The 26,594-nt window shown below is 46.6% G+C and overlaps 1 protein-coding gene across 5 annotated transcripts in view; it reads left to right on the top strand.

The window, feature by feature from the left end:
- The window catches only part of VSTM4 (V-set and transmembrane domain containing 4), a 99,546-nt gene that overhangs the window by 12,713 nt on the left and 60,239 nt on the right, over nucleotides 1-26,594 (top strand). For all 5 annotated transcript variants that reach the window (XM_072739279.1, XM_072739278.1, XM_072739277.1 and 2 more), the window contains exons 3-4: nucleotides 16,982-17,050; nucleotides 23,636-23,743. In XM_072739279.1, the coding sequence (XP_072595380.1) occupies nucleotides 16,982-17,050; nucleotides 23,636-23,743 (177 nt within the window). The remainder of the gene's footprint in view (nucleotides 1-16,981; nucleotides 17,051-23,635; nucleotides 23,744-26,594) is intronic.

Raw genomic sequence — 26,594 nt, 5'->3', positions numbered from 1 at the left:
ATTAAAAAAATTCTTTTAAATATTTTATTTATTTATTCATGAGAGACCAGAGAGAGAGAGAGGGGCAGAGACACAGGCAGAGGAAGAAGCAGGCTCCATGCAGGGAGCCCGATGCAGGACTTGATCCTGGGTCTCCAGGATCACACCCTGGCTGAAGGCGGCGCTAAACCGCTGAGCCACCGGGGCTGCCCCCCAATTTTTTATTTCATTTCATTTCATTTCATTTCATTTCATTTCAGAAAGAGAGAGAGAGAGAGAGAGGCAGGCAGGCTCCACTCTCAGCATGGAGCCTAATGCAGGGCTGGATCTCAAGACCATGAGATCATGACCTGAGCTGAAATCAAGAGTCAGATGTTTAACTGACTTAGCCACCCAGGCACCCAATGTCTTTATGATCCTAAATGTTCCTATCCGTAGAACTGCTATGTTTCTTCATGCGTGCAGAGTGATTTTTTAAAAATCTTTCAGTAAAAGATACCTTAACATGAGTCTTGAACATTTTTTATTATGTATATTTCTAGGTATCGTATACTTGTAAGTAGGATCTATCCTATCTCTCTATAGGCGCGCGCGTGCACGCACACACACACACACACACACACACACATCTCTTTTTAAATTGGTTATTGCTGATGTATAGAAAGGTTGTTGACTTGCATTTGGCAACATAGTAAGGTATCATTTTTTTTTATAAATTTATTTTTTATTGGTGTTCAATTTGCCAACATATAGAATAATACCCAGTGCTCATCCCATCAAGTGCCCCCCTCAGTGCCTGTCACCCAGTCACCCCCACCCCCCTCCCATCTCCCCTTACACCACCCTTAGTTCATTTCCCAGAGTTAGGAGTCTCTCATGTTCTGTCTCCCTTTCTGATATTTCCCACTCATTTTTTCTCCTTTCCCCTTTATTCCCTTTCACTATTTTTTATATTCCATCAAAATTCCATCAAAATCATTTTTTTTGAATATAGCTTTTTTTCAGTTGCTTCTCAAGGATGCCTGCAAATTGATATCTCATTGTTTTTGCTCACCTTATCGTATTGGCCAATATTTTATGAGTAGTTAATTATCTACCTGTACTTTTTGTTGACAGCTCTGGGAAATTTCATTTTACCATTTGGTCTTTTGTCTTGGCCATATTTTTCCATCTAGCCCACATGGCCCCTGCTAGTGACTGTCAGTTCTCTATTAAAAAGCCAGCTTTGAGATATCCATGACTTTTTCATGATCCCCACTAGTAAACCTATCAGAAAAGCAAGTGGGATTGACCTGACAAAGTCTGTTAGTAATTTACCTTTTCCTCTTTAAATTTCTTAAAACTCTTTAAAAAATCCACTCTAAAGAAATGAGCTATCATGCCATGAAGACATGGAGGAACCTTAAATGCATATTGTGCAGCGAATGAAGTCAATTTGAGAGGATGCGTCGTGTATGATTCTAACCATATGACAACCCGGAAAAGACAAAACTATGGAAACAGTGGTTGCCAGGGGTTGCAAGGAGGGAGAGTTGAATAGGTGGAGCACAAAGGATTTTTACAGTAATGAAAACATTCTGTATGATACTCTAATGATAGACACATGCCATTATTTGTCCAGACCCATAGAATGTACCATACCAAGAGTGAATCCTAAAGTTAATGATAGACTCTGGGTGGTTATGATGTGTTGTTGTAGGTTCATCTCTTGTAACAAATGTACCCCTCTGGTGGGAGGTGTTAACAGTGGGGGAGTCTATGCACGTGGAGGGGCTGGGGGTCTGGAAGATCTCTTTCCCCTCCCCTTAATTTTGCTCTGAACCTAATATTGCTCCAAAAAGAATTAAAGTCTTAGGAATAGTAAAAAATCCATTCTAGAAACTTGTCAGAGATAGCCTAAAGTTTTAAAATCTTTCCTATTAATTTTTTTTTTTTATCAAGGTGTTACTGACCTCAGGATTCTCTGACCCTCCCAGGAAGAAACAGACACAAGGCAAAAGATGGTGTGGAGAGTGTTTCCTGCAAGCTTGTGCCTGGGCATGAGGGAGACAGTCTTAGGAAGAGGGATACCAGGCTGCTCCCCGAACAATGGCCCGGGAAAGTGTTTGAAGGGGTTGAGGCAGAAAAGGAGTGATGTCATGTATGTATGCCCCACGTAAAGGTAGAGAAGTATAAGGTATTAGGTGTGCAGATGCAGTAGACAGATGTTTAGTCTCCACCCCAGGAATGATTTTTAGCATGGAAGTGAAGGAAAAAGTCAAAAGGTCAGGGCTGGGGTCCATCATGGCTCTGACTGGCCTGGTCTGGTCTTTGCAGAAGCAAACTGGTTCTAAGTTGCAACCTGGAGCTTGTTTTAAGCTTGTGGTTTCTGGCTTCCTGATTCGATGTGGCACCTGCAAAGTGGGCTAGAGAAATGGCTTATTGGAGGGGGCTGAGGTTCCTGGAGAGAAGAAAAGTATGAACGAGCAGGTGGATATTCAAATAACTTTCATTTTGGAACACTGAGATATAAGGAGATCAGGGCCTAAGACAACTTCATCCCAACGTATGCTTTTCTAGGCAGGCGCCTCAGAACCCCTGTCTCAAAGCCTCTAGCATTGGGCATCTTTCCTCTTCGGGACATCTGACTTTTCCTTCGCTGGAGTTCTTTCTGACCTATGAGTGTTCACCACTTATGAAAGGTCACATGTTGTTCTCCTCTGAGGAAGAAAGGGATGGAAATGTGGTTAGTGGGCCTACCAGTTGCAAAAGTCATTACTGGAAAAGTTCACTTGGTAGGTTGTTGAATAAATGAAACTTGTAGACATTGTTGTGGCACCACAACTAAATTTTCATGAAGGTCGATTAAAGTCTAGCATCTTTAAATTGTTTACATATGTGACAGTGGAGTCAAGGGTGTGATCATATGTCAGTCCATATCACTTACGCTTTGATTTGATCTGTTGAAGGGAGAAAAAGGGATGGTGTTACAAGGGGTATTCAGGGAATTGTGCATAAACCACAACCTGTCATGTCCATACTACTTCCCTAGGATGGTGTCTCTTTACAAAGGCCAGATTGTTATCCATGTGCTTTTAAAATGCTTTATAAATGTCATACAAAATAATAAAAGAAAACCAGAACAAAAAACCCAAGACCAAATCAAATACTCATCCCAGTATCTGCAGTGTTATTTGCTTTACTTTGCTCTCTATATTTTTGAGTTTCCCCAAATTTGGAGTGAGTCCTTGAGCATGTAGAAAAGATAGCAAGTTCTTAGAAAAAAAAATCTGCACTAATGTATGGATTGGTCATGGCTTTTTTCCCTGAAGACATCTCTGAAAGTGTTTGACTAAGAACTGTAAGGGTATTAATTTGAGGCAAAACATAACTAGCCGTTTTATGTTTTAACTGTGCATGTTAGTAAAACATGATGGAGAGGTGGGGATTTTGATGAAAAGGGAATTATTTTCTTTTGTATTTTTTTATTGGAGTTCCATTTGCCAACATATAGCCTAACACCCAGTGCTCATCCCTTCAAGGGCGTCAGTGCCCGTCAGTCAGTCACCCCCACCCCCCACCCACCTCCCTTTCCACCACCCCTTGTTTGTTTCCCAGAGTTAGGAGTCTCTCATGGTCTGTCTCCCTTTCTGATATTTCCCACTCATTTTTTCTCCTTTCCCCTTTATTTCCTTTCACCATTTTTTATATTCCTTGTATGAATGAAACCATATAATGATTGTCCTTCTCCAACTGACTTACTTCACTCAGCATAATACCCTCCAGTTCCATCCACGTGGAAGCAAATGGTGGGTATTTGTCGTTTCTAATGGCTGAGGAATATTCCATTGTATACATAGACCACATCTTCTTTATCCATTCATCTTTCGATGGGCACCGAGGCTCCTTCCACAGTTTGGCTATTGTGGACATTGCTGCTAGAAACATCGGGGTGCAGGTGTTCCGGCATTTCATTGCATCTGTATCTTTGGGGTAAATCCCCAGTAGTACAATTGCTAGGTCATAGGGTAGCTCTATTTTTAACTCTTTGAGGAACCTCCACACAGTTTTCCAGAGTGGCTATACCAGTTCACATTCCCACCAACAGTGCAAGAAGACTCCCCTGAAAAGGGAATTATTAAATCTGGGTTTATCTGCAGATCATGTATTTGTGGAGATTGTGGGAGGGAGGGCTCCTCACTATATGGTTGTGGGTGCTGTGTGGCACAAAAGGATATGATAAATAATGAAAATTGAGAATATGTGACTCGGTGACAATGGAGTCACAGCTTATTTTAGAGAAGCTGTCATATCAGATGAACTTTTCAGTGTTATTTTTATTACACAGAGGTGGAAGGAAAGATAAGGAATATTATGCAGATTCTTCAATTGTTTGTGCTACATGAGCATCATCCAGAGCAAGAAGCCTTGCCTGCAGAGGAAATTGATCAAATAGTCCTAAGTGACACATGGCACTGGAACCCTCTGGAGAGGTTTTCAGTGGAAACCAGGAGGGCCGGTGTTAGATTTGATTTCATTTAATTGTGTAATCGATGACATTGAAAAAGGAGTGCATGTCACCCTAACGAACTTTACAGAAAATACAAAATTGGGAAATGCTTTTAATGTCAGTGAGGAGTAAAAACATAATAAAAATGAATCCAGAGAGGTAAGAAATACAGGCAGGAAGTAACAGAATGAGATTCAATTTGGAAACTGGCAGAGCAATCCAGGTGGGGACAGTGCATCTCAGGCACTGTTGGCTGGTCCGCGGGAGGCTGGGAGGCTGTCTTTGTGAAGGGACCTTGGTGACCGTGGCAGTGAGGGAGATGCGCGTCTTGCCGTGTGAAACCGTAGCACACAGCCAGCGCGCTATTTCCGTTCGCATACCAATTGGCCTGGTGTCCCTGCAAAGGAAGGCAGTTGTGTTGTGGGTACTACACTGGGGAGACTACCAGGGACACAGAAGTCCGTTTTGGGAAACTCATTTCCAGAAAGATTGACTCAAACTGGAGAAGAGAGGCAAACATGATAAGGAAATGAGTGTCAGCCTCCAGAGATGTGATCAGCGCAGCCAAGGAGGCTTTGCAGCACTCAGTGAACATATTGCATTGGGAAATAACACATTGACTAGAGCGTTCAGGAGTCCTGGGTGGACTCATTTATCCCTTCATTCGATGGGCACTTTACTGTGGACTGCTCTGCATCGGGCTCTTGCTGGGCTGGAACTCAGGGACACATATGGGTTGATTTGTCTATCGGGGTGGCAGATACACAAACGGATAGGAGGTTGCAGGGTACTTGTAATGATCATGGTGTACACTGGGCACATAGAAGAGCCCCTAAGGAAGAGAGAGAAGGCAGTGCTGTTTCTGCAAGGCTGGAAATGGGGAGGAAGTGGCATCTCAGGGTGTGTACATCCTATCACAGTGGGTCAGGAACCTGAGCTGGGGCTGGAGCCTGAGCTGGGGCAGGGGTGGCCATGGATAACTAGGGATGACAGTGGTGGAGGGGCTTGTACTGAATGTTAAGGAATTTACTCTTGATTTTGTAGGCTGTTCTTCTTGACATCACCTAATGATAAGAATCACTGGGACCACTATTAACATGTAGATTCTCAAGCATCTGCCCAGGGGATTCCAGGCCTGGGGTGGAATGTGAATATGTAACATGAAGTTTGGGTGATTTGATCATGGGCAGTTTTGGGGATCTCTGCTTTAGCCCTTGGAAAACTTGAGAAGCATTAAAGTCTTCTGACAGATCCCTGTGTGGGCTGCGAAGGGCATGGATTTGGGAGACCAGACTAGAGGATGAGGAGGCATCCTTTTGCAGTTGCCCAGGCTAGGAATGATGGAAGACTGCATTTGGCAGTGGCAATGGAGGGACCTGAAGAGATCAGATGAGAAGTCTTTAGTAATCGATTGGGTACAGGCAAGAGAGAGAGCTTGAGATGGCATCCAGACGTCTAAATCAGTAGTATGAGCTGGGTGAAGCCCACAGCTGGTCCATAGGGGACATTTGGGATTGAGAGTAAAATGGCTGGAGGCCACCCTATTGTGCCCAAGATCGCAAATCCGAGAAACCACCAAGGAGCCGACACCGATGCAAACACACGAGGGTTTATTTACAAGCTCGAGCTTGGGTCCAGGTATACCCGACACAGTGGAGCAGGGACTTGGACCTCGAGGTGCGTTTCAGCTTAGTTTTAAGGACTGGTCTAGGGGACCTCCAGAAGGGGTGGAGCAGTTCCTCAAGTTGTTTACATTTTGATATGGGGCCTTCAAGGGCATCGAGCTCTGTTCTCATTCTAATAGGGGCTTCCAGCCCTTGGCTTGGGCTCTGTTTTTATTCTAATATGGGGCTTTCTAGACGTTAAGCTGTAAGCTCTTTTCTTCCTGTTAACTGAAGTAAGGTAAAGTTCAGCTCTTATTCACAGGGGCCTGGGATGGCTGTACTTGTGCTAAGGCTGAACTTAAAGTGGAATGGCCTTAATTTTCTCGGCCTCCACACCTATACCGATGTCTCATCTGATTAATGAGATCTGATTCCTGAGTGGGGCAGCTGAAACCATGGGTGTGGGGTGAGATACCAAAAAAGCTGGGGCTAGGGATGGAGGCAATATTTGGGGTACCGGAAGGAGCTAGTTTGGGTTGGTGTTGGTTCAGGCTCCTCCAGCCCAGCCCATTGGCCATCTGGAAAAAGCAGAATGTTCTTAGCATTTCACCCTGGAGGGTGAAAGTACAGCAGCTCTTTGCCTGGAGCTCAGAAAGTCCATCTGTGGGAGATCCAGAGAAGTACAGTGCTCTGGGTGGGAACCAGCTGCATTCACCATGATCCCCAGAGGCCCAGTGTGCCTTGCACCTTCTGCTCTAGTGGCAGTCATCTCTAGGTAACGTCTTCTCGCTCATGCATCGTGAGCAGATGAGATGCAGATATGGGCCTCACTGAAGGTGAGACATCATGAGGTGAAGAGCAGGGTAAGGTCCTGCCCGACCCCAGGATGGCAGGGAGGTGGAGGCCTGAGTGCCCTATACCAAGTGCTGTGGAGATACAGAAACGTTGCACATGGCGGAACAAGGAAGTCAGGATGGAAATAAGGGAGTGTTAGCAGAGGGTTGTGGCACTACCCAATGGGGAGATGAAGCTGCTCAGTGAGATCTCTCTCTCTCTCTCTGTCTAAGAGGGTGACTTATTTATATTTGGGGTCTTCAGAGTTTTCTGGAGTAGATAGACTAGTACGGAGATTTTCAAGTGTTTTTGATTCTCATTGCTCTTAGGCCAAAAGAAATAGTTAACAGTTTTGCTTTTGAAGTAGTTGGCTCCAACAACTTAATATAAGTATTTCTGTCCTAAAAACTGAGAGCATAATATATCCCCAGAGACCAAGGCAAGCTATTCTTTCTAGGGTAAATTCCAAGGTCACTTTTGAAATGAGGTGAAAATTTGATATTTTAGGAGATGGAAATCTCTTTCAGTGAAAAGGAATGGCTAGTTGTGATTGTTTTGCAAATAATGGTACTTATTGAAGAAGTTCACTGTGTTCTATCCCTATAGGCACAGGAGTGCCTGAGCCTGTGTTTGTTCTGCACGTTCGGTGTGGGTTGGTTACTTGCTGCATATCAGGCATGCAGTTCATAAATTAAGCCCATTTCCTTCTCATTCCTGGGACATTGGGGTTCCTGGAGCTCCTCCATGTACCCTTCACCCCCTCTACCGTGTGTCCTCCTGTCCCTGCGTCTAGGCGCTTGCTGGTGATGTCTAGTCCCCAGCTTTGACCTCCCTTTGCTGCCTCTATTTCCCAAACATTGGGAGTCTCCCTGCCTTTGTGACTCTTCCATCCTGCTTGATGTCCCCACAGCCCCCAAAATTGTTCTCTTTGTGCACTGATCTGGTATGGTCCCTCCCAGGACATGCAGACCCTGTAGAGTTCTAAACATGAGGATGGCCCTGGGCAGGGATGAGAGTCTAGACTAGCCCCTAAGCCTGAATTTTCTTCAGGTGTTCACGGTGTAATTTATTTCTTTTTTTAAAAAATATTTTACTTATTTATTCATGAGAGACAGAGAGACAGACAGGGAGAGAGAGAGAGAGAGAGAGGCAGAGGCACAGACAGAGGGAGAAGCAGGCTCCACGCCAGGAGCCTGACATGGGACTCGATCCCGGGACTCCAGGGTCATGCCCTGGGCTGAAGGTGGCGTTAAACCTCTGAGCCACCCGGGCTGCCCCACGGAGTAATTTCTAAGACAAAGCCTGAAGCTGTGTCTGTGGGGCTCCTCTCTTAAGGGTGAGTCCCAGTGCAAACCTGGGTGCCACATATTCTTGAAGATCGCTGAGCTTTGAGACAGGCCAGTTTGTGGGGACCAGCCTGGGGGTGCTATGTATAGGCCCTTCACACCAGGAAGCCTGAGTCCCCGAGGTTTGCAAGAATGATGTACCCATTCCTTTTAGGCTTCCCCTGTTAAAGGGTGGCAGCTTTAATTCCCCAGATCTCATAAAAAGTTATCCTGATGGCTTCTCAGCCCAGTCTTGCCACCGCAGGCTCAGAGGCAGACAGATACCCTGTGCCAAAATGAATCTGTATACTTTCAGATGGAGACATCTTCATTATCAGTGAAAACGCTAATAATAGAAGCAATTTGCAAAGGCTGTCTCCTGCAATTTAATCAGTGTCTCAGTCTGACCCCAAATAACATATTTTAATAAGCCAAATGGCTACTTGACTTAAGGTTATATAAATAAGCTTTAAATGTGGGGAATGAACAAAGCAAACAAAAAACTCTGTTACCCTAACAATATTTGGGAGCAAAGATGAAATTATAATTTCTTATTTGGCTACTTAACCCCAAAATGTTAGAGGGAGTTTAATAATTGGATCTGAAAGTACTACCACAGGGAATGCATATTTCAAGTTTCAGGGGAAGAAATTAAATAATTTCTTTTTCTCTGGAGACATGGAGCAGATAATGAGGAGTGAGATTTACTAAACATTTAGAGCTACTGCTTAATTAAGCAAGCGCACATCATGATGTTGAAAGTGTCAACAGGTCCAGATCCTCAAAGGGAACAAATTGACAACAGGAGTGTAATTTAAACTACACTTGAAACAGTTCTTCAGTGTGCCTTCCCTCACTCCAACTGCCATGGTCTTGGAAGAATTGAAGAGATTGAAATCAAACTGAACAAACATGTATTAAGCCCCAATAAGGAGCCTGTTACCACTGTGCCTACCTTAAAGAAGGGAGGGGTGGGGAGGTCTGATCCTCACCCTTTCAGGGCCCCAGGCTTGCAGCCTGGAGGAGGAGACATGTAGATATGAATGCAGATCTGAGGGATATTATGGAGATAGCTAATAAGAAGGGAGTCTGAATGGGCCATATACCACAGTGACCCTGGCATGGGAGTAAAGGAGAGACAAGGATACATTCTCGGGGGAAATGAGGTCACCTCGAGGATGCGGGGATTCCACTGGGCCACAGGGTGAGGGGGGCTCTGACAGCTGTGGATTGTGCCAGGTCAAGAGATGAAGCAGGCTGAGCAAAGGTAAGACAAGGGAGAAGAAGAATTGCAGGTGACTGGATAAAGCTGGATCAGCGTGTTTGTGGCTGGTGAGAGCCAGAGGTGGGCATTGGTAAGAACCAAGGTTGGCACAGTGGACCTGGTCAGGGACCTTGACTTCAGGGACCTGCCAGGGTCTTCTGAAATGCACTCTTACACTTGACATGGTGCATGGTACCTAGAAGGGCTCAGTGATGATCTTTTTTTTTTTTTTTGGAAGAATGAACAAGTGATCAAGCTCTTTGGTAAAATGCTACTTTAATTAATGGCAACAAGGAGTGGATGGTATAGTGAGCAAATACATAGCCCTGGCCTGGAGTTGTATCTGCAGAGAGCCAGTTCCTGAGCCCTGCCCTTCAGGGTTTCCTAATGGCTCTTTGGGGACATACGCATGGCCTTTGTATTCTGTAGGGATTCCATCCCCCAAGGTGACTTTCATAATGGGAAGTCTATTTAATACAGGGTTTTTTGTTTGTTTGTTTGTTCTTTTGCTTTCCTTTGTTTTTTAGAATTTGTCTTACAGTGAATGCAAAAGAAAAGGGTGGCTTAAAATAGACAAAACTGGAGCTTTTCTGTTTCTCATCAGCTGCTCCCTGTAGGTCACTCAGAGGTCTTGCTCACATGGATGGCTTTGTCTGAGCCCCAAGAGAGATTGCCTTTGGACTGAATCTTGATGACACAAGGGGGAAGTGAAGCAATAGGAAAACTTCCGAGGGTCAAAGACAGAGAAAATCTCTGTGTGTCCTGGGGGGGGGGGGGGGGCGGCGGCGGCGGGGGGGGGGGCAGTTGCCTTCCCTGAAAACACTATAAATAAATAGTGGCGACATAGCTACCTTTTTAATGTTTTCTTCCCACCTTGGGAAACCATCTCATCATTGAATAAGAAGGGACAGTGAACTGAGTATATTCATTTTTGAATTTGGAGCAAAGTGTTGACTCCTCTTTATTTTCTTTAAGGATCTTTCCTTGTGCGCATACTTCATATCACCAACCTCTTCTGGTCTCCTTAGATTTTTCCCTCCTACTGATTTGTGCAAGATGCTGCCTAAGGAAATTGAGGTAAGGTGGTATCTGCTATCTGGATTCCTACAGCCTCTGGGTACAAACGGGCAAGATTTCCTCCATTCCAGGGACCAGGGCTTTCAACGGCTGCCTTCTCATTTCAACTCCAGTGGACGTAAGAATTGACTTCTGTTTCAGGTCTTGGGGCCTCTTGTCTCCATTCTGTAATGAACTAAGAACTCAGAAGCCATTGGATTAATCACAACAGACCCAGAGGACATAACTCCTAGGCCAGAACATTGCAGAGAGGTCAGGCTTGAGAGCCTAATGTGTTGGTGTATTCCTGTTGCTCAGGAGGCAGGGCTTCCTGATGAAGGGAGGTGGCTAGGTAGGGTGAGTCTATCCCTGGACTCTCTTCCCATCCTTCCAGAATGTAACACTGTCATTGTCCCAGACCAAATTCCTTTTAGGAGGTCTTGACCCACCAATACCAACACTCATGCCCATTCCATTCATTTGTTTGTTCAAAGTAACTGTGGCTCACAACAGGCCAGGAAGATTCTGGGAAGTGGAGAAGACAAGTGTGGTCCCAGTGGTCACCTTCCCATCTGCTGGTGGTGGTGGATAATGGACTCAAGAGGAAGGAGTGAAGTACAGGGATGCTTTCCAAGGTAGCACATTGGGCAGGGAGGGAGGGAGGTCATGAAATAGCAGATAATCATTGGAGGAGGGTGTGTCTGACTCAAATTCTCTCCAGTTCCCAAGTTTGAATCAGTTGCTTGGGGAGACACGCCAATCGTTATAGATGCTCTGCTCTTTCGAAAGCAGTTTCCTTAAAATTGTGTTCTTTTGTCCTGAGATGTGCTATTTAAAGGGGACTGTTTGGAGTTTTTTGTAAACAACACTCATGTGACAGGCTTACTTCTTAAGTTTTGCTGTTACTTTTCTTTTCCCCAGATTAAGCAGAAAGAGGCATTGTTTGAGTTTAGAGTTCTAGACTCTGTTCTGAACTGGATGAAAGATTGAGGCCCAGGGTCTGGCTTCTTGTGACTTGAAGGTTCTCTCCCACATCTCCTTGGCCTCTGTGCTCACCTCGCAGAGTGTATGAGGCAGGGCTTCTCTAAGTGGAGTCCTTGGGACCTCGAGCCTCAGGCTTCCCTGAATGATGCACATTCCCAGGCCCTCCCCAGATTTCTCATCAGAAGCTCAGGGGAGATGCCTGGGAATGTTCACTTTAGCAAGAGTCCAAATTAATTCCATCACACATGAAAGTTTCAGAAATCTTGGTCTTTGGGCACTAAATAAAGGCAACAATCTCTGTAATTAAAATCTGTGTAATTTGGGACAATACTTTAGCCCAGCCTGATGAGTGGTGGGAGTAGAAAGGTGAAGATATGTCTCCTGAGTTCAGGCTGGTCTTTCCCATTTCCCTACAGCTTCCTCAGTCCTCTGGCTATGCCAGGGCCCCCTCTACGCTCCTCTCCATCAATACCTACATTCCAGAAGGTCTTCCATATCAGAAATGTGTGGTGCACCTTCCTTTGGATGTCACCCATGGTTGCAATTACAGCTCCTTTAATTATAGGATCTTTTGTTAAAGGAACTGGGGACATAGGAGAGCAGAAGAGAAAGAGCTTTGGAACAAAGAGAGCCTTTCCAATGCCCCTAAAAATCATCAGCCACCTGTTCTACGGATACTGGGGTCAGCACTTCAGTGCAACTCCAGAGAAGAATGTCAGTATGATCTGTGAAAGGGAGACCAGGAGGGGAATGGGAGAACCCTCAGCTGGAGGGCATTATCACAGGGTCTCCATGTTAAACTCAGGGGACACCGTCTGCCCCACACTGTGAAACATGCGCTCCCCAGGGAGTTGGCAGGACATTCTGTCCAAGTTAGGAATCAAGTGTCTCAGCTTTCACTTCTCTGAGTGATGGTTTCCCCACGAGTCTCATCACAGGGGACTTGACTAAGATTCTTTCTTTCCAACCTGCTTTTTCCAGACACCAGGTGGATATGATCAGTTTGTCTGGGTGCCTCTGGGCGGCATTCTTCCAGACTGTTTGATCCTGCAGCCACTTTCAACCAGTTCTTCCCAGAGGGGCCAAGATAGGGTGGATCTCATGACTTGCCCCTCCTTAGATTCGGCTGATTCTGCTCTGTTGGGTAGAGGCTCCCAGAGGGCCAGCAGCTCCATCATCTGCGCCACTGCCTCACCAGAAGGTCACACAGGCTCTGCCTGTTGGGCACCAAGGTCCCAAGAAATTACAAAGCAGTCAGTAGGTCAGTTGATGACTTAGCCTTGAGGGCTTCTTCTTACTCGTTTTCCCTACTGTGATCCCAAACCGATTGATAACTGGGCATAGGAGTCAGACAGAGATAAAAATACCTGCTTTATTCCAGATAAAGCTGCATTGAGAAAAGCTGTTTGGTGCTAAGGTCTAATTGGACTTCCTTTTGCTTTCCTGATTAATTACCTCCCCTCCCTGGCACCCTTCCCTGGGGCCCAGCATGGCAGTTCTGGGGCCCCATACCTCTGTGGGTGGAGGTGGCCCTTGCAGGTAGGTTAGAAGAGGAGAGTGCATGTGAGTGGCTACAGGCAGGGCTCCCCGGGCAGCAGGGTTGGCATCACTCCCAGCAGCTGGGGTAATGAGACCTTCCTGAGGGGGCATGTGCTGCCCATCCCCTCATTAGCTGTTTGCTGAGAGCCCAGTCTCAGAGCGCATACTACACAGGCTGCCTTGAACAGGGGCTTGACCACATTCCTCTCACCCAGACAGGGGTAGTGTGTCAGGAGCTCCCCTGGGTCAGGACTCCTCCCCAAACCCCTTGCCTCGGGGAGTCGGAGGGTAGGTGGAGGGAGGATAAGGCAGGGTTACTGAACTAACATGCTCCCTTCTGGGGAGGGATGGAAGTGCTATTCCTCCTCCGAACCTTGGAAACCCAGCACAGAGGACGAGCATGGTTCCCCCACCATGACCGTATAAGACAACCCATTGGTTAAAAGGCTGCCTGAATGCATGTGAATTCTTAATCTTTGAGGGATTATGGTGGGAACTCCCCCAATAATACATAGCTGTTAGAAGGTAAGGATTTGCAGCTCTCCTGAGCTGATGCTTAGAAAGAACCAGCACTTTGGATATGAAAGGCTGCTTGCTGCTTTCTTCCCAGTTGAGAGTCCAGCTGGATCCCCAGGTGAGGCAGATGCAGTTGAAAGTGATAGATGTATTGAATCTTGTTTAAAAGGCCACAGCCTTCTTACGGCTAAATTGATCGGAAACCATTATAAATGCTTTATGATCAAGAAACTTGCACTTTATTTCTGAAAGTCTTTGATCAACATGAATGATCTGTGGTTGGAAAATTTGCTACTCTTTCCTTGGTGAAGCAGAATGTTTCCTTGAAGCATTCTGTCCTCTTCCATATCTACCCTGCAGTGGCCTTCTCCACACAGCATTTCTAAGTTGGCTGCTGTAGATTTATGTCTGCCGTGTGCAGCCATGCTGTGAAGGAGGTGCGCTGCGCTGATAAAGTTGGTGAACCCCTTCCTTGTCCACGACAAAGCCCTTCTATCCACCTGGCCCTGTCCCACACTGTGTTTCCTTACGGTGTATGGACTCAGACCCCGGGCTTGACAATGTATCAAATTCACTTTGAGATAGCAGAAGGTTAACAGCTGCAACAAGATAGTCATGACAAAACCTTGGAAAAATTTCTGAAGCTCTGCAAGAATCCTTGGAGCAGATAAAGTTGTAACAGGTATTGCTACGTCCATGAATTCCTTGCTTAGAGCCCTATTAGCTTAAAATCCCAGTTTGTTGGCTTTTTCAGTTGGTTAGGAGACCTTGTTATCTTGTATCTCAAATAAGGCAAAGTCATTGTTATTGACCACATCAAGGGCCTGCAATTTCTGAATAGAAAAAATGAAGAAAAAGTTATCCAAAGACACCTGCCTTTGTTAGAACAGTAGCAGCCCGTCTGAGCTGTAGGCATTTAGCGACAAGGACAAGGAACTCTTGTGGACCATTTGGATGGTTGAAGATTCACACAGAGAAACAAAGGGCTGACAGCAAAGGAGGGCCATGCTGGAATTAGGTGCAGGAATTAGAGCAGTGACTAAAATAGACAGTTTTCTTATGGAGCTAACAACATGGATACAAATGGCTCACTCAGTGTCAGGCACTGTTCTAAGCATGTCACATATCTTAACCCATAACTCTCACACCTCCCTTAAGAGAAGACACTTATCATCCCTATTAGTGAAACTAACGCACCAGGAAATCAAGCAATTTGCCCAAGGTTACACAACAAGTAAATGGCAACTTATTTTTTCAACCCAGTGTGTGTCAGTGCATCTCAAACTTTACAGTTTGCGTGATTGATCCAGGATATCTGGTTTATTTATTTTATTTTATTATTATTTTTAAAGATTTTATTTATTCATCAGAGACACAGAGAGAGAGGCAGAGACACAGGCAGAGAGAGAGAAGTAGGCTTCCTGCAGGGAATCCGATGTGGGACTTGATCCCAGAAGCCCAGGATCACGCCCTGAGCTGAAGGCAGACGCTCAACCACTGAGCCACCCAGGCGTCCCAGGGTATCTGGTTTAAATGCAGAGTCTGATCCAGCAGATCTGGCTTGGGGACCCTGTGGTTCTGCATTTATTTTTTTTTTTTTAATTTTTATTTATGATAGTCACACAGAGAGATAGAGAGGCAGAGACACAGGCAGAGGGAGAAGTAGGCTCCACGCACCGGGAGCCCGACGTGGGATTTCATCCTGGGTCTCCAGGATCGCGCCCTGGGCCAAAGGCAGGCGCCAAACCGCTGTGCCACCCAGAGATCCCTGCATTTCTGACAAGCCTCCAGGTGACAGTGCACTGCTGGTCTCTGGACCACATTTGGAATGGTAATGCTTTGGATTATGATGAGCATCCTCTACACCCAAGGTGGGGCTCAAACTCACAACCCTCAGATCAAAAGTTGCCAGCTCTACCACCTGAGCCTGCCAGGCACCCTGAAAAATAAAATTTTACCTACCATCTCCATGGTTTTCCATATACAATGTCTGACACTCAGTTTAAAAAAATGTAGTAAGACATAGCATGGAACAGGATTAAAAGCAAAGACAGATAACAGAAACAAATCTATGGGCGATGCAGATATGAAAGTTATCAGGCATGAGCATTAAAATAATATGATTAATATGTTTGCAAAATTAGGTGACAAGCTAGAGAAATTCATCTGGGAGTTGGGATATATAAACATGAATAAATTAATTAAAAATAAAAAAGAATTAATAGATGGGTTATCAGATGGAAAGACTGGTGATCTGCAAGATGGGTCAATAGGAAATACCCACTACAAGGCCTAGAGAAGTAAAAAGACAGAAAATTTAGACTGAAATTCATGATAATATAATACAAAAATTTTGCGGGGGTTGGGGTGGGGGGACAGTAAATAGAGTTAAAGTTTCAGACAATCTCTCCCATATGCCTTGTCCCGCATACTGATTCAATCCCCATTCCAACCTCCTTTGTCTTTCTGTCAAGGTCAGAGATTCTCTTCTTGAGAACTCCCCAATGTGGTAGTCACAGACCACATTTTTAAATAAAATTAAAAATTCAGTTCTTCAGGCCCACGTGGACTAGCCACATTTCACATTCTCAAGTAGCCAGAGGTGGCCAGTGGCTACTACCTGTACAGAACAGACGTAGAACGCTGCCTTCATCCTGGAGAGTTCCATCCGACAGTAATCTCGTTCTTGACATTTTGCTTTTTTTGGTCAGCTGAACTTTTATATTTTTACTCATGGTTAAATTACCCTCATGCCCAGAACCTTTCTCTGGTTCCAACCTCTTTAGTGTAATGTCCAAGGTTTTACACTGCAGAGCTCAGTTCTGTTTCCCTGACTCTTGAAAACAGGCACAATAAATTCACTAATCAACTACAGATTAAAAGTGGACAAAATAGTCTATCAGATGCTTACTGCTTGTGTGACCATCTGGCATGGATGGATGCTCAGAGTGCAGGCCCTAATCCATTAGATGACTTCAGGCTCCTCTATCTAGGGGTGCCCAGGCTGGTGTACTCTACTTAGAAAGATGTCCACTAAAATGGTAAAATAAATATTTTGATGCTTGGGATTCCCACTGGGGAGCTCTTTATTTTGCAAGTATGTGGGGCAAGTGGGACTTCTACTGTACCACATCCCAGCTTTGCCATTTATTGCCTTTTAGACAAAGACAACCTGCTTTCCCCTCATTGGTGCCTCAAATGTTGCATGTCAGGCATCGTACCTCTCCCTAATATGTGAGTTGTGATAATGAAATGTGGTTTCCAATTGGGAAAATTGCTTTATGAATGTAAGTGCTGTATATACCATATGACATGATTTTGGATTACATGTGGGCCGAGTCCATAAACTACTATACTTCATGCTATATGCTGTTTCTTTTTTGTCTTACAGTGATTTCCCTGAAAGCTTCTGAAGATTCATCCTTTGAGAAAAAGAAAGAGACCTGGGCACTTTTTGAAGGTAGAAACTTTTTGCAAGTTTCTTTCTTCTAGGATGACTTTTGCTTTTAGATAATAGGAAAGGCATAGAAAGGGAAGGAAGTGTGAAGAACTCAGAGGGGTCACCACTTGGGGCACACCACATTGAATACAACCTGAGGAAATAGTGAAAGCTAAGGACTTTCTGTTATTTGTTACAAGTAAGGAGACAGGGAGCTAGCTCTCAAAGCACCGTCTCCCCAGGGGGTTGGTGCAGAAGCTTTTGTTCAGTGTGCTAGGGAGCTTGCAGAGGTACAACCGCGCATGCCTAGCATGTCAGTGTGCTAGTGCATACACCACATGTTCAAAAGAAAGCAGAAAACTCTGCCTATAGGAAGTGATGTTATTAGTATAATGAGCTAAAGGTAACTTCAGGGCAGCTCAGGGGGGCTTCTGCACAGATCCTCAGCTCCAGGCTGGCTCAGCCTAGTTCCCATGGGACTGTTAGGAGAGATACACCTAGCAAGGGGCTCTCAGGTGGAACACTTAGCTGGACATCTTCTTGGCTGGAACCGTTGGTTCTGTGAAACAGAACACATTCCTTCCATGCCTTTGTCCTTTCCCATCCTCCCTTCTGCTGATAGCTTCCATCCACCTTATTCGAGTAACTCCCTATTGCATTTTAGCTAACCAGAGGACCCTGACTTCTTAGTTGTGTTATGACATCAACTTGTTTTCTTATCCTAAACTTACTCAAGAGTGGGGTGGGAGGGGTGCCTGGGTGGCTCAGTTGGTTGAGTGTCTGACTCTTGATTTTGCCTCAGGTCATGATCTCGGGGTCATGAGATTGAGCCCTGCGTGGGGCTCTGTGCTTAGCAGGGAGTCTGCTTGTCCTCTCCCTTCCCCTCTTGCCCCTCACTGCTTGTGTGTTCTCTCTTTCCCTCTCTCTCTCTCTCTCAAATAAGTAAATAAAACCTTTTAAAAATACAAAAAAAACTATAAAAAGAAAAAGTAAGTAGAATCCCTGGTACTATCAGCCCATGGGTTTTGAAAGAGTAGAGGCAAAAGCTCCATTCTGTATAATTTGGGGTGTTTTTGTTTTGTTCTAGAATTCCTACTCCTAAGTGATTTTAGGGAGGGGTCTTCAAGTCATATAAAGAGGAAATGTGTGCCTACTGTGACAGACTTTATCTCAGGTTTCTTATGGAGTTTAGGATTCCAGAAGTAGTTTGTGAAACTTAAGCAAGTGATTCTCAACCCATGTTAGAATCCCCGGGGAATCTTTAAAAATACTGATTGCTGGGCCACATCTTTGAACATTCTGATTGAGCTGAAATTTGTTAAAAGCCCTCCAAGTGAGCACCTGGGTGGCTCAGTGATTGAGCGTCTACCTTTGGCTCAGGTTGTGACCTTGGGGTCCTGGGATCGAGGCCCACATCGGGCTCCCTGCATGGAGCCTGCTTCTCTCTCTTCCTGTGTCTCTGCCTCTCTCTGTGTGTCTCTCATGAATAAATAAATAAAATCTTAAAAAGAAAAGGTACAAAAAACCCTCCAGGTGATCCCGCAGCAGCCCTGTGACTGGCCCAGATCAGTAGTTGCAGCGGTAGCCGCAGCATTACCTGGGGGCCTGATACAAATGCACACTGTTGGGCCCTCCCCTCACTAACAGGATCAGAAACTTGAGGGGCGGTGCCCCCACAGTCTGGGTTTTCACAAGACCTCTGGAGGTGGGGGGATTCTGATGCACCTAGATTTGAGCCTCGGAGTAGTGATTCTCAGCAGCAGGTCGTTTTGCCCCTCCAGGATAGTTGCCAATGTCTGGATACCTTTTTGGTTGCCACTAGCATTTTGACTGACTAGCATTTTGATGCTACTGGCATCTCCTGGGTAGAGGCCAGGGGTGCTGCTATATGTCCTAACAATGCACAGATCAGCTCCCCACAACCAGGAATTAATTGTCAGTCCCAAAATGTCAGGAGTGCTGAGGTTGAGAAATCTTGCCTTACAGAGAGAGAGGAAAGTTCAAAGGAATTATTATCACAAAGTAGGTGAGGATTATGATCATAAACAATGAAAGAATGTTACTTTGTGACTTCTTAGGCAGAGCCTTTGGTCAGTGAAAAACTGATGAATGTCAAAAAGTGATCAGGAAATCATGAAGGATTGCATTTAGTGAAGGCATGGCATCTATGGATAGTGAATCACCTTGCCAAAGGGATCTAGGGACATGTGTGTGCTCTGGGGGCTTCCTCCCACCTTCAGTTAACTAACAGGTATGTGGAAGGAGATCTTGCCCCATGGGGGTGGGTGGCACTTGGATCCAAACCCACCTCTTCCAACAGCCAGTGAAATGCAGGGGATGGAGGCAATTTCTCTCTCAGAAAAATGTTATCATAATTGTGAACATTATTTGCAAACTGGAAAGTGTCACCCAGACCGGCCATTAAGATTCATTGTTTTGCCATCAAATATTTTCTTTCTCAAATTGCACTTTACTTCAGTTGCAATTCTTTATATTCCCTGCCTTTTCTTATTCAGGCTTTGTGGCAGTCTTTATTTAATGACCCTCTCCTACCAAAATAATCCCCAGCCCCCTCCCTCAGCCTTTCATTCAGCGAATGCCTATTCCTTAGCAACGAGATGAAGGTGACTTGACTCCTCCTGGAGTGAAGCAGTGGAAACAAACAATTGATTTACCCCATGTTTCTGGGAGCTGCCCCCATGACCCAGCAGGCCCTACAATGGGATGAGGGAGAAGTCTGGAGATACCCAGGGCATTCCTAAGGCAGCTGTGACAGCAGGAGCCTTGTTAATCATCAGATGCAGAAGGATCTCTGGATTCCAGGTTTCCCCCTGAGAATCTGATTATTGCATTTAGGAAGGAGCAAAAAACTTGTATTGGGGCCCCAGGTGTTTCCCCAGTGTAAGTGGTCTGAGGACCATATTTAGAAAATATGTATGGTACAAAAAAACAAGACTTCATGTATCTAGAAAGGTCGCAGCATGTGGTCCCAACATGCCTTGCAGCATAATCAGCGTGTCTAAAACAATTGTATAATGAATAGTACTTTATAATTCACATGTATCTATAGAACATCAGGAACACTCTCGATCTCGCTCTTTTCATAGAATTCGTAGCCCAACATGGGCTTACTTCTCAATACAGAGAATTGAGTCCTTTCAGAAAAGATTTGGAATTCTCACTATGTATAATGCCTCGGAGCAGCTGTTTCCAGAGTGTTCTTTTCCCTGTGATTCCGGCAGCAGGCCGATGTGTTTTGCTTTTTTAACCCAGCCAGAGTGTCAGGGAGGCTAGGGGTACAGATGAAACTCCCTGGCGCCTGATCCCAGGCCTTTTTGCCCTTTTGTTCCTGGTTGGGCGAGCTGCAGCAGGGCTTGTGGATGGATGTTCATCCTCCTGGGGCTTAGCTCAGCTGGCCACATGCCCGCAGCACAAACCCAGTATTGTCAGGCCTCTTGGTGAAATGCTGGAGTGAGTTAAAATCCCTCAGGGCTATTGCTCAGGTATTTCTCCCTGAGCAAGATGATATTACAAGCTGGATTTAAAAAAAAAAAAAAAAAAAAGAAGCACAGTTTGCTGCCCAGACCAGAGATCTTGGCATCTGCATTTTCCCTGGAAGAGTAGAGGACTAACATGGAATTTCTTGAGTCAGTGTCTGGGAGAGTTGGTTCCTTCACTGTGCTGAGGCCTGCTAGGGTCACCAGGCTTCAAAGCAGTGCTGAATATCCCAGCTGGCCTCAGGGTTGCCCGGCAACAGGTACCACCTGCCTTTCACAGGAGGGGGCAGGTGGAGGAGGGGGGCGGCTCTCTGCCTGGCCTGCCCTGGGGTGGCTTGGTGTTCTGGGAGGGGGTAGCTGGCACAAGCACACTGTGTGCCTCGTGCTGGCCTCCTTGCCACCGAGTGTCAATCCAGCCTGCCGGCCCACCATCTGCTTCAGGGAGGCCTGGGCTGGGGACGGGTTGGGAGGGGGCGGGGGACATTTTCTGCATGGCAGCTTGCAGTTGAGCCTAAAAATGACATTGGTGTTTTTGGCAGTCTGATGGCAGAAGACAACACTGCAAATGAATCTGAGGAACGGAACCAGATTTTTAGAATTATTTTGAGTGTCCAAGTATATGTGGTGCTTTAAAAGCTAAACCCCAGATTTGGGTAAATGCAGATGTTTTGTTAAATTTAGATCTGAAGGCATGGGTTCAGCCTCCAGACAAGCATCGTTTGGCCAGGTCTGAGTTTTGAAACCTTTGAGCCAACATTTATAATTAGAGAGGTGTTTACAAGGAAGTTAAGGGAGAGTCGGAAACAGGGCAGCATGGGCGGGCCTTCAGGGCCGAGGCCGGCTGTCTGGAGCATCTTGGCGCCTGCCCCTGGTGGCCAGGGCACAGCTCTGCTCTAGCTTGCCTGGCAGCAAGGTGGTGAAGGATCTAGGTGTTTGTGACCCTGGCTTAAATGGCTCAGGGTTTTACACTTTGTTTGCAGAGAAAATTGGGACTAGTGGTTTCAGTGCTTTGAGTAGATAAAACAGGGAAATTGTCTTTAGGCAGCAAAAGGAATGCCTGGAACGGAGGGAAAAAATGGGAACTGTGGAGTACTAGTTGCTGCCCCTTCCAGGGAAACTCAGATGTTCTGTTTGAGCTTCTCTCCTCCTGCAAGGTGACACTTTTTAAGGTTCCTGTAGCTTTAAGAACACAACAGAGAGCAGGCCCAGTTGCTCCTAGGCCTGTGGGGACCCACACTCAGGTGGCTGGTGCCCGAGCCTGCCGGCCAGTGTCCACAACTCAGAGGCCCTGTGTGCTTGGCAGTGTAGCTGAGCCTTCCGGACTGGCCAGATGTTTTATGAGTCTACAGCTAGGGCTGCCTGTGGAGAGCCCCCTCTTTGCCACATGGTGGAGGCTGTGATCTGAAACCAGAGTGTGGACCTCTTGGAGCCCCTGCCTCCTGCTGGGGCAGAGCAGTCCACAGATGTCTATAGTATGCTTCTGGGGACGATTGTGGGAGGTTCTCACCATGACCTTGTTCTGTCTTGATTGCTATAGTTTTGTAATCAAAGAAAGGGCTCCGATGGAGAGGGAGCTCGTGGAGGACGCTGCTCTCTGCTCCAGTGGTGCAGAAACTTCCAGTAAGACAGTTTGCCTCTCCAACTAAGAGTGAGACTGAAGCCAATTGCCCTTGCCTTTTAGTCCAGGGGCCTGCATCTTGAGGCAGGTGTTGTGCCCACCTGCCCCATGCCTGTGTGCCTGGCAATGGGACTGGGTTATTTGCCATCCTTTCATGCAAGAAATGGCTACGCTGTCCTGGTAGGTCCAGGACTGGCCATATGTTCTCTGTGTTTGGGCCCATCCCATGTCCTGTCATGAATCCTGGTCTGGGACCTCGGCTCTAGCTCTCAGAGTTTTGTTGCTTAGATGGAGACCCCCTAACTCTGACCACTCGGAGTTCTCACCAAATGAATCTGCACAGCCCATGCATCTGAGACACAGGTATCTAGACAGAAAAGTAGTTTTGATTTTAGTTGCAGGAGCAGGTTTCCACAATTTCTGTCTCAAACTCTCACATACACTGAACTCCTCGGCCCCTGTAATCTGGCTTGACCCCCACTGTCCCACTGATTTGGTTTTTCCCCAGGACTTCCAGTAGCTTCCTAGCAGGAAAACCCAGTGGATGTTTTCCAGTGGCACTTGGTTCTATTAAAGAATCTTCTTACAATATCTACTCTCTTGGCTTCTGGAACTCTCACTTTAGGCTTCCTCTGCTTCTGTGACTGGCTCCCAGCTACCTCCACAGGAAACTTTCCCTACCCACCTTCCTGCTCCCTTAAATATTCGGGCTGGTGTCCCCTTCACCTGTAGCCCTGGTCTTACTGTGCTTTTCACTTCTTTTATTTTTGGTCCGGGCTCCTAAGTCCCATGGACAGAAACCTTCTCAGACTAGCTTAGGCAAAAATGCTGACTGAGCCTAAGACCACGGGAGGAACTCGTGGGTTCTGCGTTAGAGACTACACTGTGTCTCCTGGGGTGTGGGCCAAGGAAGGGGGAGTCAGAAGGAAGCTGGGATGTATGCGGGACTCGATCCCAGGACCCCGGGATCACCACCTGAGCCAAAGGTGGATAGATACTCAACCACTGAGCACCCAGGTGCCCCTAGTTTACACACTTAATGAACTTCTTCTCCATGTCCCAAGGGCTTGACAAAGATGCATTACTGTCAACTCAGTGATTCCACTTCTAGGAACTTAATCTTAAAAACCAAATATGAGAGGGGCATTTTCCAGTGGCACTTGGTTCTATTAAAGAATCTTCTTACAATATCTACTCTCTTGGCTTCTGGAACTCTCACTTTAGGCTTCCTCTGCTTGGTTTGTGAAGTTTGTGAATGCTTATCATACTCATTTATTAAGGGTGCAGTTAGAAACACTTTGAGTGGTCAATAAGAAGGTCCTAGATCCCAAAGTTTTTTCTCCTATGTTTTTTCCCCCAGTTTACCTTTTCTGTTTAGGCTTGAGGTTCATTTTGAGTTGATTTTTGGTAATGTATAAGGTTTATCTTATTTGGTGCCTCTCCTCTGACATGGCTCATCCTGACAATGCCTCACTGTGTCCTTGCCTTCAGATCTCTACATATACGCCGTGCTCGTGTGCTGTGTTGGGATTCTCAGTGTCCTCCTCTTCACCCTGACCATCATCTGGCAGTCTGTGTTTAGCAAGAGGAAATCCAGAGGTAAGAGAACCGATAAGGTCATGTCTGGAATGGAAGCCCAACCAAACCACAGACAGGCAGGAGATGCTGGACAAAGTATAACCTTGTTTGAAAAATGCATCATGAGTCAGGGATTATTTCCCTGTGACTGGTGAGTACAGAGAGTGAGGAGATGTGTCTCCCTTGGACTCAGCTAAAATCAGCTGCAATGACACTTAAATTCTTTTTCTCAAATCCCTTTCTTCCTCGGTTTCTGAGGGGGCAGCCCCTACCTCTCTCATTCACCCCGAAGGGGCTATGGAGTCAGATGAACCTGGATTTGATTCTGGCTCTGCTGCAGAAGACTGATTTTAGACATGTTTCTTAACCACCCAGAACTTCAGTTTCCTCATCCATGAAATGAAATGGGGTGGGCTGTGTCTTCCTCAGGTTGCGTGCTGTTGTGAGGGTCCTGACCTAATTGCTGGACAGGGGTGTACTGGTGCGGTGCCTGGCAGGCAGGTGTGGTTAGGATGGCCCCTCCCAGCCTAAGCAGTCACTTCCCTCTGCTTTCCCATCGGCGTCCCTGTTGCCCTCGATCTGTCCTCAGCCCCTTCTTGCTCTTCTTTTTCTCTCATAATGATTACAGTTCTGGGGACTCTGACTCTTACCTCCCTATGCAGGCTGCCAGCATTCCCTCTCCAGCCTCCACCTCTCACCAAGCCTCAGTGTCTCCTTTCACAGCCAGAGCCTGTGCATTTCCTCTGAAATATCCTCCCTTCACCCCTTTCCGAATTCCCAAAGCTGGTACGGATGGTATAGCTCCCCAAGATGACGTGGGTGACAGCTGGGTGCTGCTTCAGATGGCTCCTCTTCACTTACCAGCTGATGACTTACCTGCTGTGCCTCACTCTTCCCATCTGAGTAATGGGAAAGCAGTAGTGTGCCAGTCTCATGGGATTATTGAGAGGGTAAAGTTCAACAATGACACAAACGATGAAACCTTTAACACATTGTGAGTCTTATAAGTGTCCTGTGTGTGTAATGACATGTGATTATAGTGATGCCTTAGCCTAAGGTTACAACACTGAGAAGTGTTAGATTTGGTGGTCATGGTGCAAGGGAACACTAGACAGGGGAACGGAGCAGGGCTTCCGGAGGGCCTCTCCACCAAGATGCAGGCAAGGCTAAGGGGGACCCAGGAAGGAGGGAGGGGGTGCACTCAGGGACCAACCTGCATCTGTTGCCATTGCAGAGGTAGGAGACAAGGGCAGGAGAGGCTCCTGAAACTTTCGGGAGCTGCCACTATGGGAGAAGTGTCACCAACGGGATCCTTAGAAGAGGACCCAGGCAGCGTGAAATCTGGAGGCAGGGGGAAGGAGCCAGGAGCATTCATTTCTCAGTCCTTCCTTCTCCCCCTTTCTCTGGATGCCCTGCTGCTGCCTTGCTTTGCTCTCACCAACCAGGAGCCAGAGGGCAGGGCATGGAGGTCAGCCTCCAGACTAGTCAAGGTAGAAAAGGGTTGACAGAGCTTCAGAAAGGGGCACAGAGATGCCCACCACACGCAGTGCTGGAGACAGAGCAAGGCCTGTGGCCAGATCTTTCTCCTCTCTGGCCTGTACCCTTCCCACTGTGCTATGTGTGGGCTCCGTGCTGTGCCAGAGAGCTTTCCTCCTTAGCATCCGCTTACCTTGTTAAGAGTGCCCAAGCTTTTCTCCTGTCCCAAACCCTTGCCTATACCTGTGAGCTTGGGGCATGTGTTTCATGTGGCCAGATGTATTTGCCTCCCTTCAAGAGAATAGTGCAGAAGGCACAAGCCAGCCATCTGACCCATCCTCCTTGGAATTTTGCTTATGACAGCTGCTCAACAAATGGGGGAAAATGTGTTTGTTTCTCAGCTGCTTTGTTCCCAACTGTTGGAGTTTGGAAGCCACACAGGCAGTCTCCACGCCTGTTTTGCTCCTCTGCCTGAGTTCAGGGGCATGATAGAGAAGTGTGCCTTGAGCTGCAGGCTCTGTTAGTTCTTAGGCAGGATCAGGGAAATAAAGCAGGGTAATTATTTGAGGAGACATCCATCTCCTCCAGAGCCAAGGAGGAGACACACACTGCAGGCCTCACACAGAGCCACTGAGACCCCCCCGGATAGCCTCACGTGCACCTACACACAGTGCCACGAAGCCCTCCTGAGCTTTCAGGAGCTTTGCCTGGGCACCTCCTGCGGGCCACACTGCTCACTGGCTCCTCCACGTTCTAGCATAATCCTCACCACCAGTCTGGAGTGACAGTCCCTGTTGCTCCCCTCTGCAACAGAACACAGCCGAGGAGCTTGATAAAGTCCTGAAACAGGGGTGTGGCCGAGCCCCAGCCCAGCCAGATTCGGAGGGAATTTCTATTCAGGGAAACTGTCTCCATCTGGGGGCCAACCTTGCCAAAGAATTTTCCATCAGCCTTCGGTGGTGGTTGCTGCCAAGTTCCTTTCCAAACAGGAATCAGAGCCCCTGCAGTCCCTAGGGAGCTTGGCTGTACACCAGCAGGCTGGCCTTCTGTAGCCCTGGCAGGGCAGTCCTGCCCCATGTGGCCCTAGGAACCAGGCGCCTCCCAGCCACACCCGAGGGCCAAGGATCACAGGGCGAAGGTCAGGGGACTGTGCGTGGCTGGCCCTGGAGCCTTAGAGCAGCACTGCCCAAACTAAGCAGTGGGCTGTTGACCAGGAGCCCTGCTCAAATGAAGATTCTGATCCAATACTTCTAACGAGATCACCGGTGGGGCCACCAGGGCTGGCCTGAGGTCACCCTTTGATAGCAAAGTTTTAAAACCAGTTGTTCTTAACTCTTCTACTCTGTACCCCTCTTTTATAACAAATATTTTGAAAGGATCCCATTGCTGTCTTGAA

Source organism: Vulpes vulpes, chromosome 15, assembly GCF_048418805.1.
Source record: "Vulpes vulpes isolate BD-2025 chromosome 15, VulVul3, whole genome shotgun sequence".
Taxonomy (NCBI): Eukaryota; Metazoa; Chordata; class Mammalia; order Carnivora; family Canidae; genus Vulpes; species Vulpes vulpes.
This window is presented reverse-complemented; position numbering and strand designations above follow the sequence as displayed.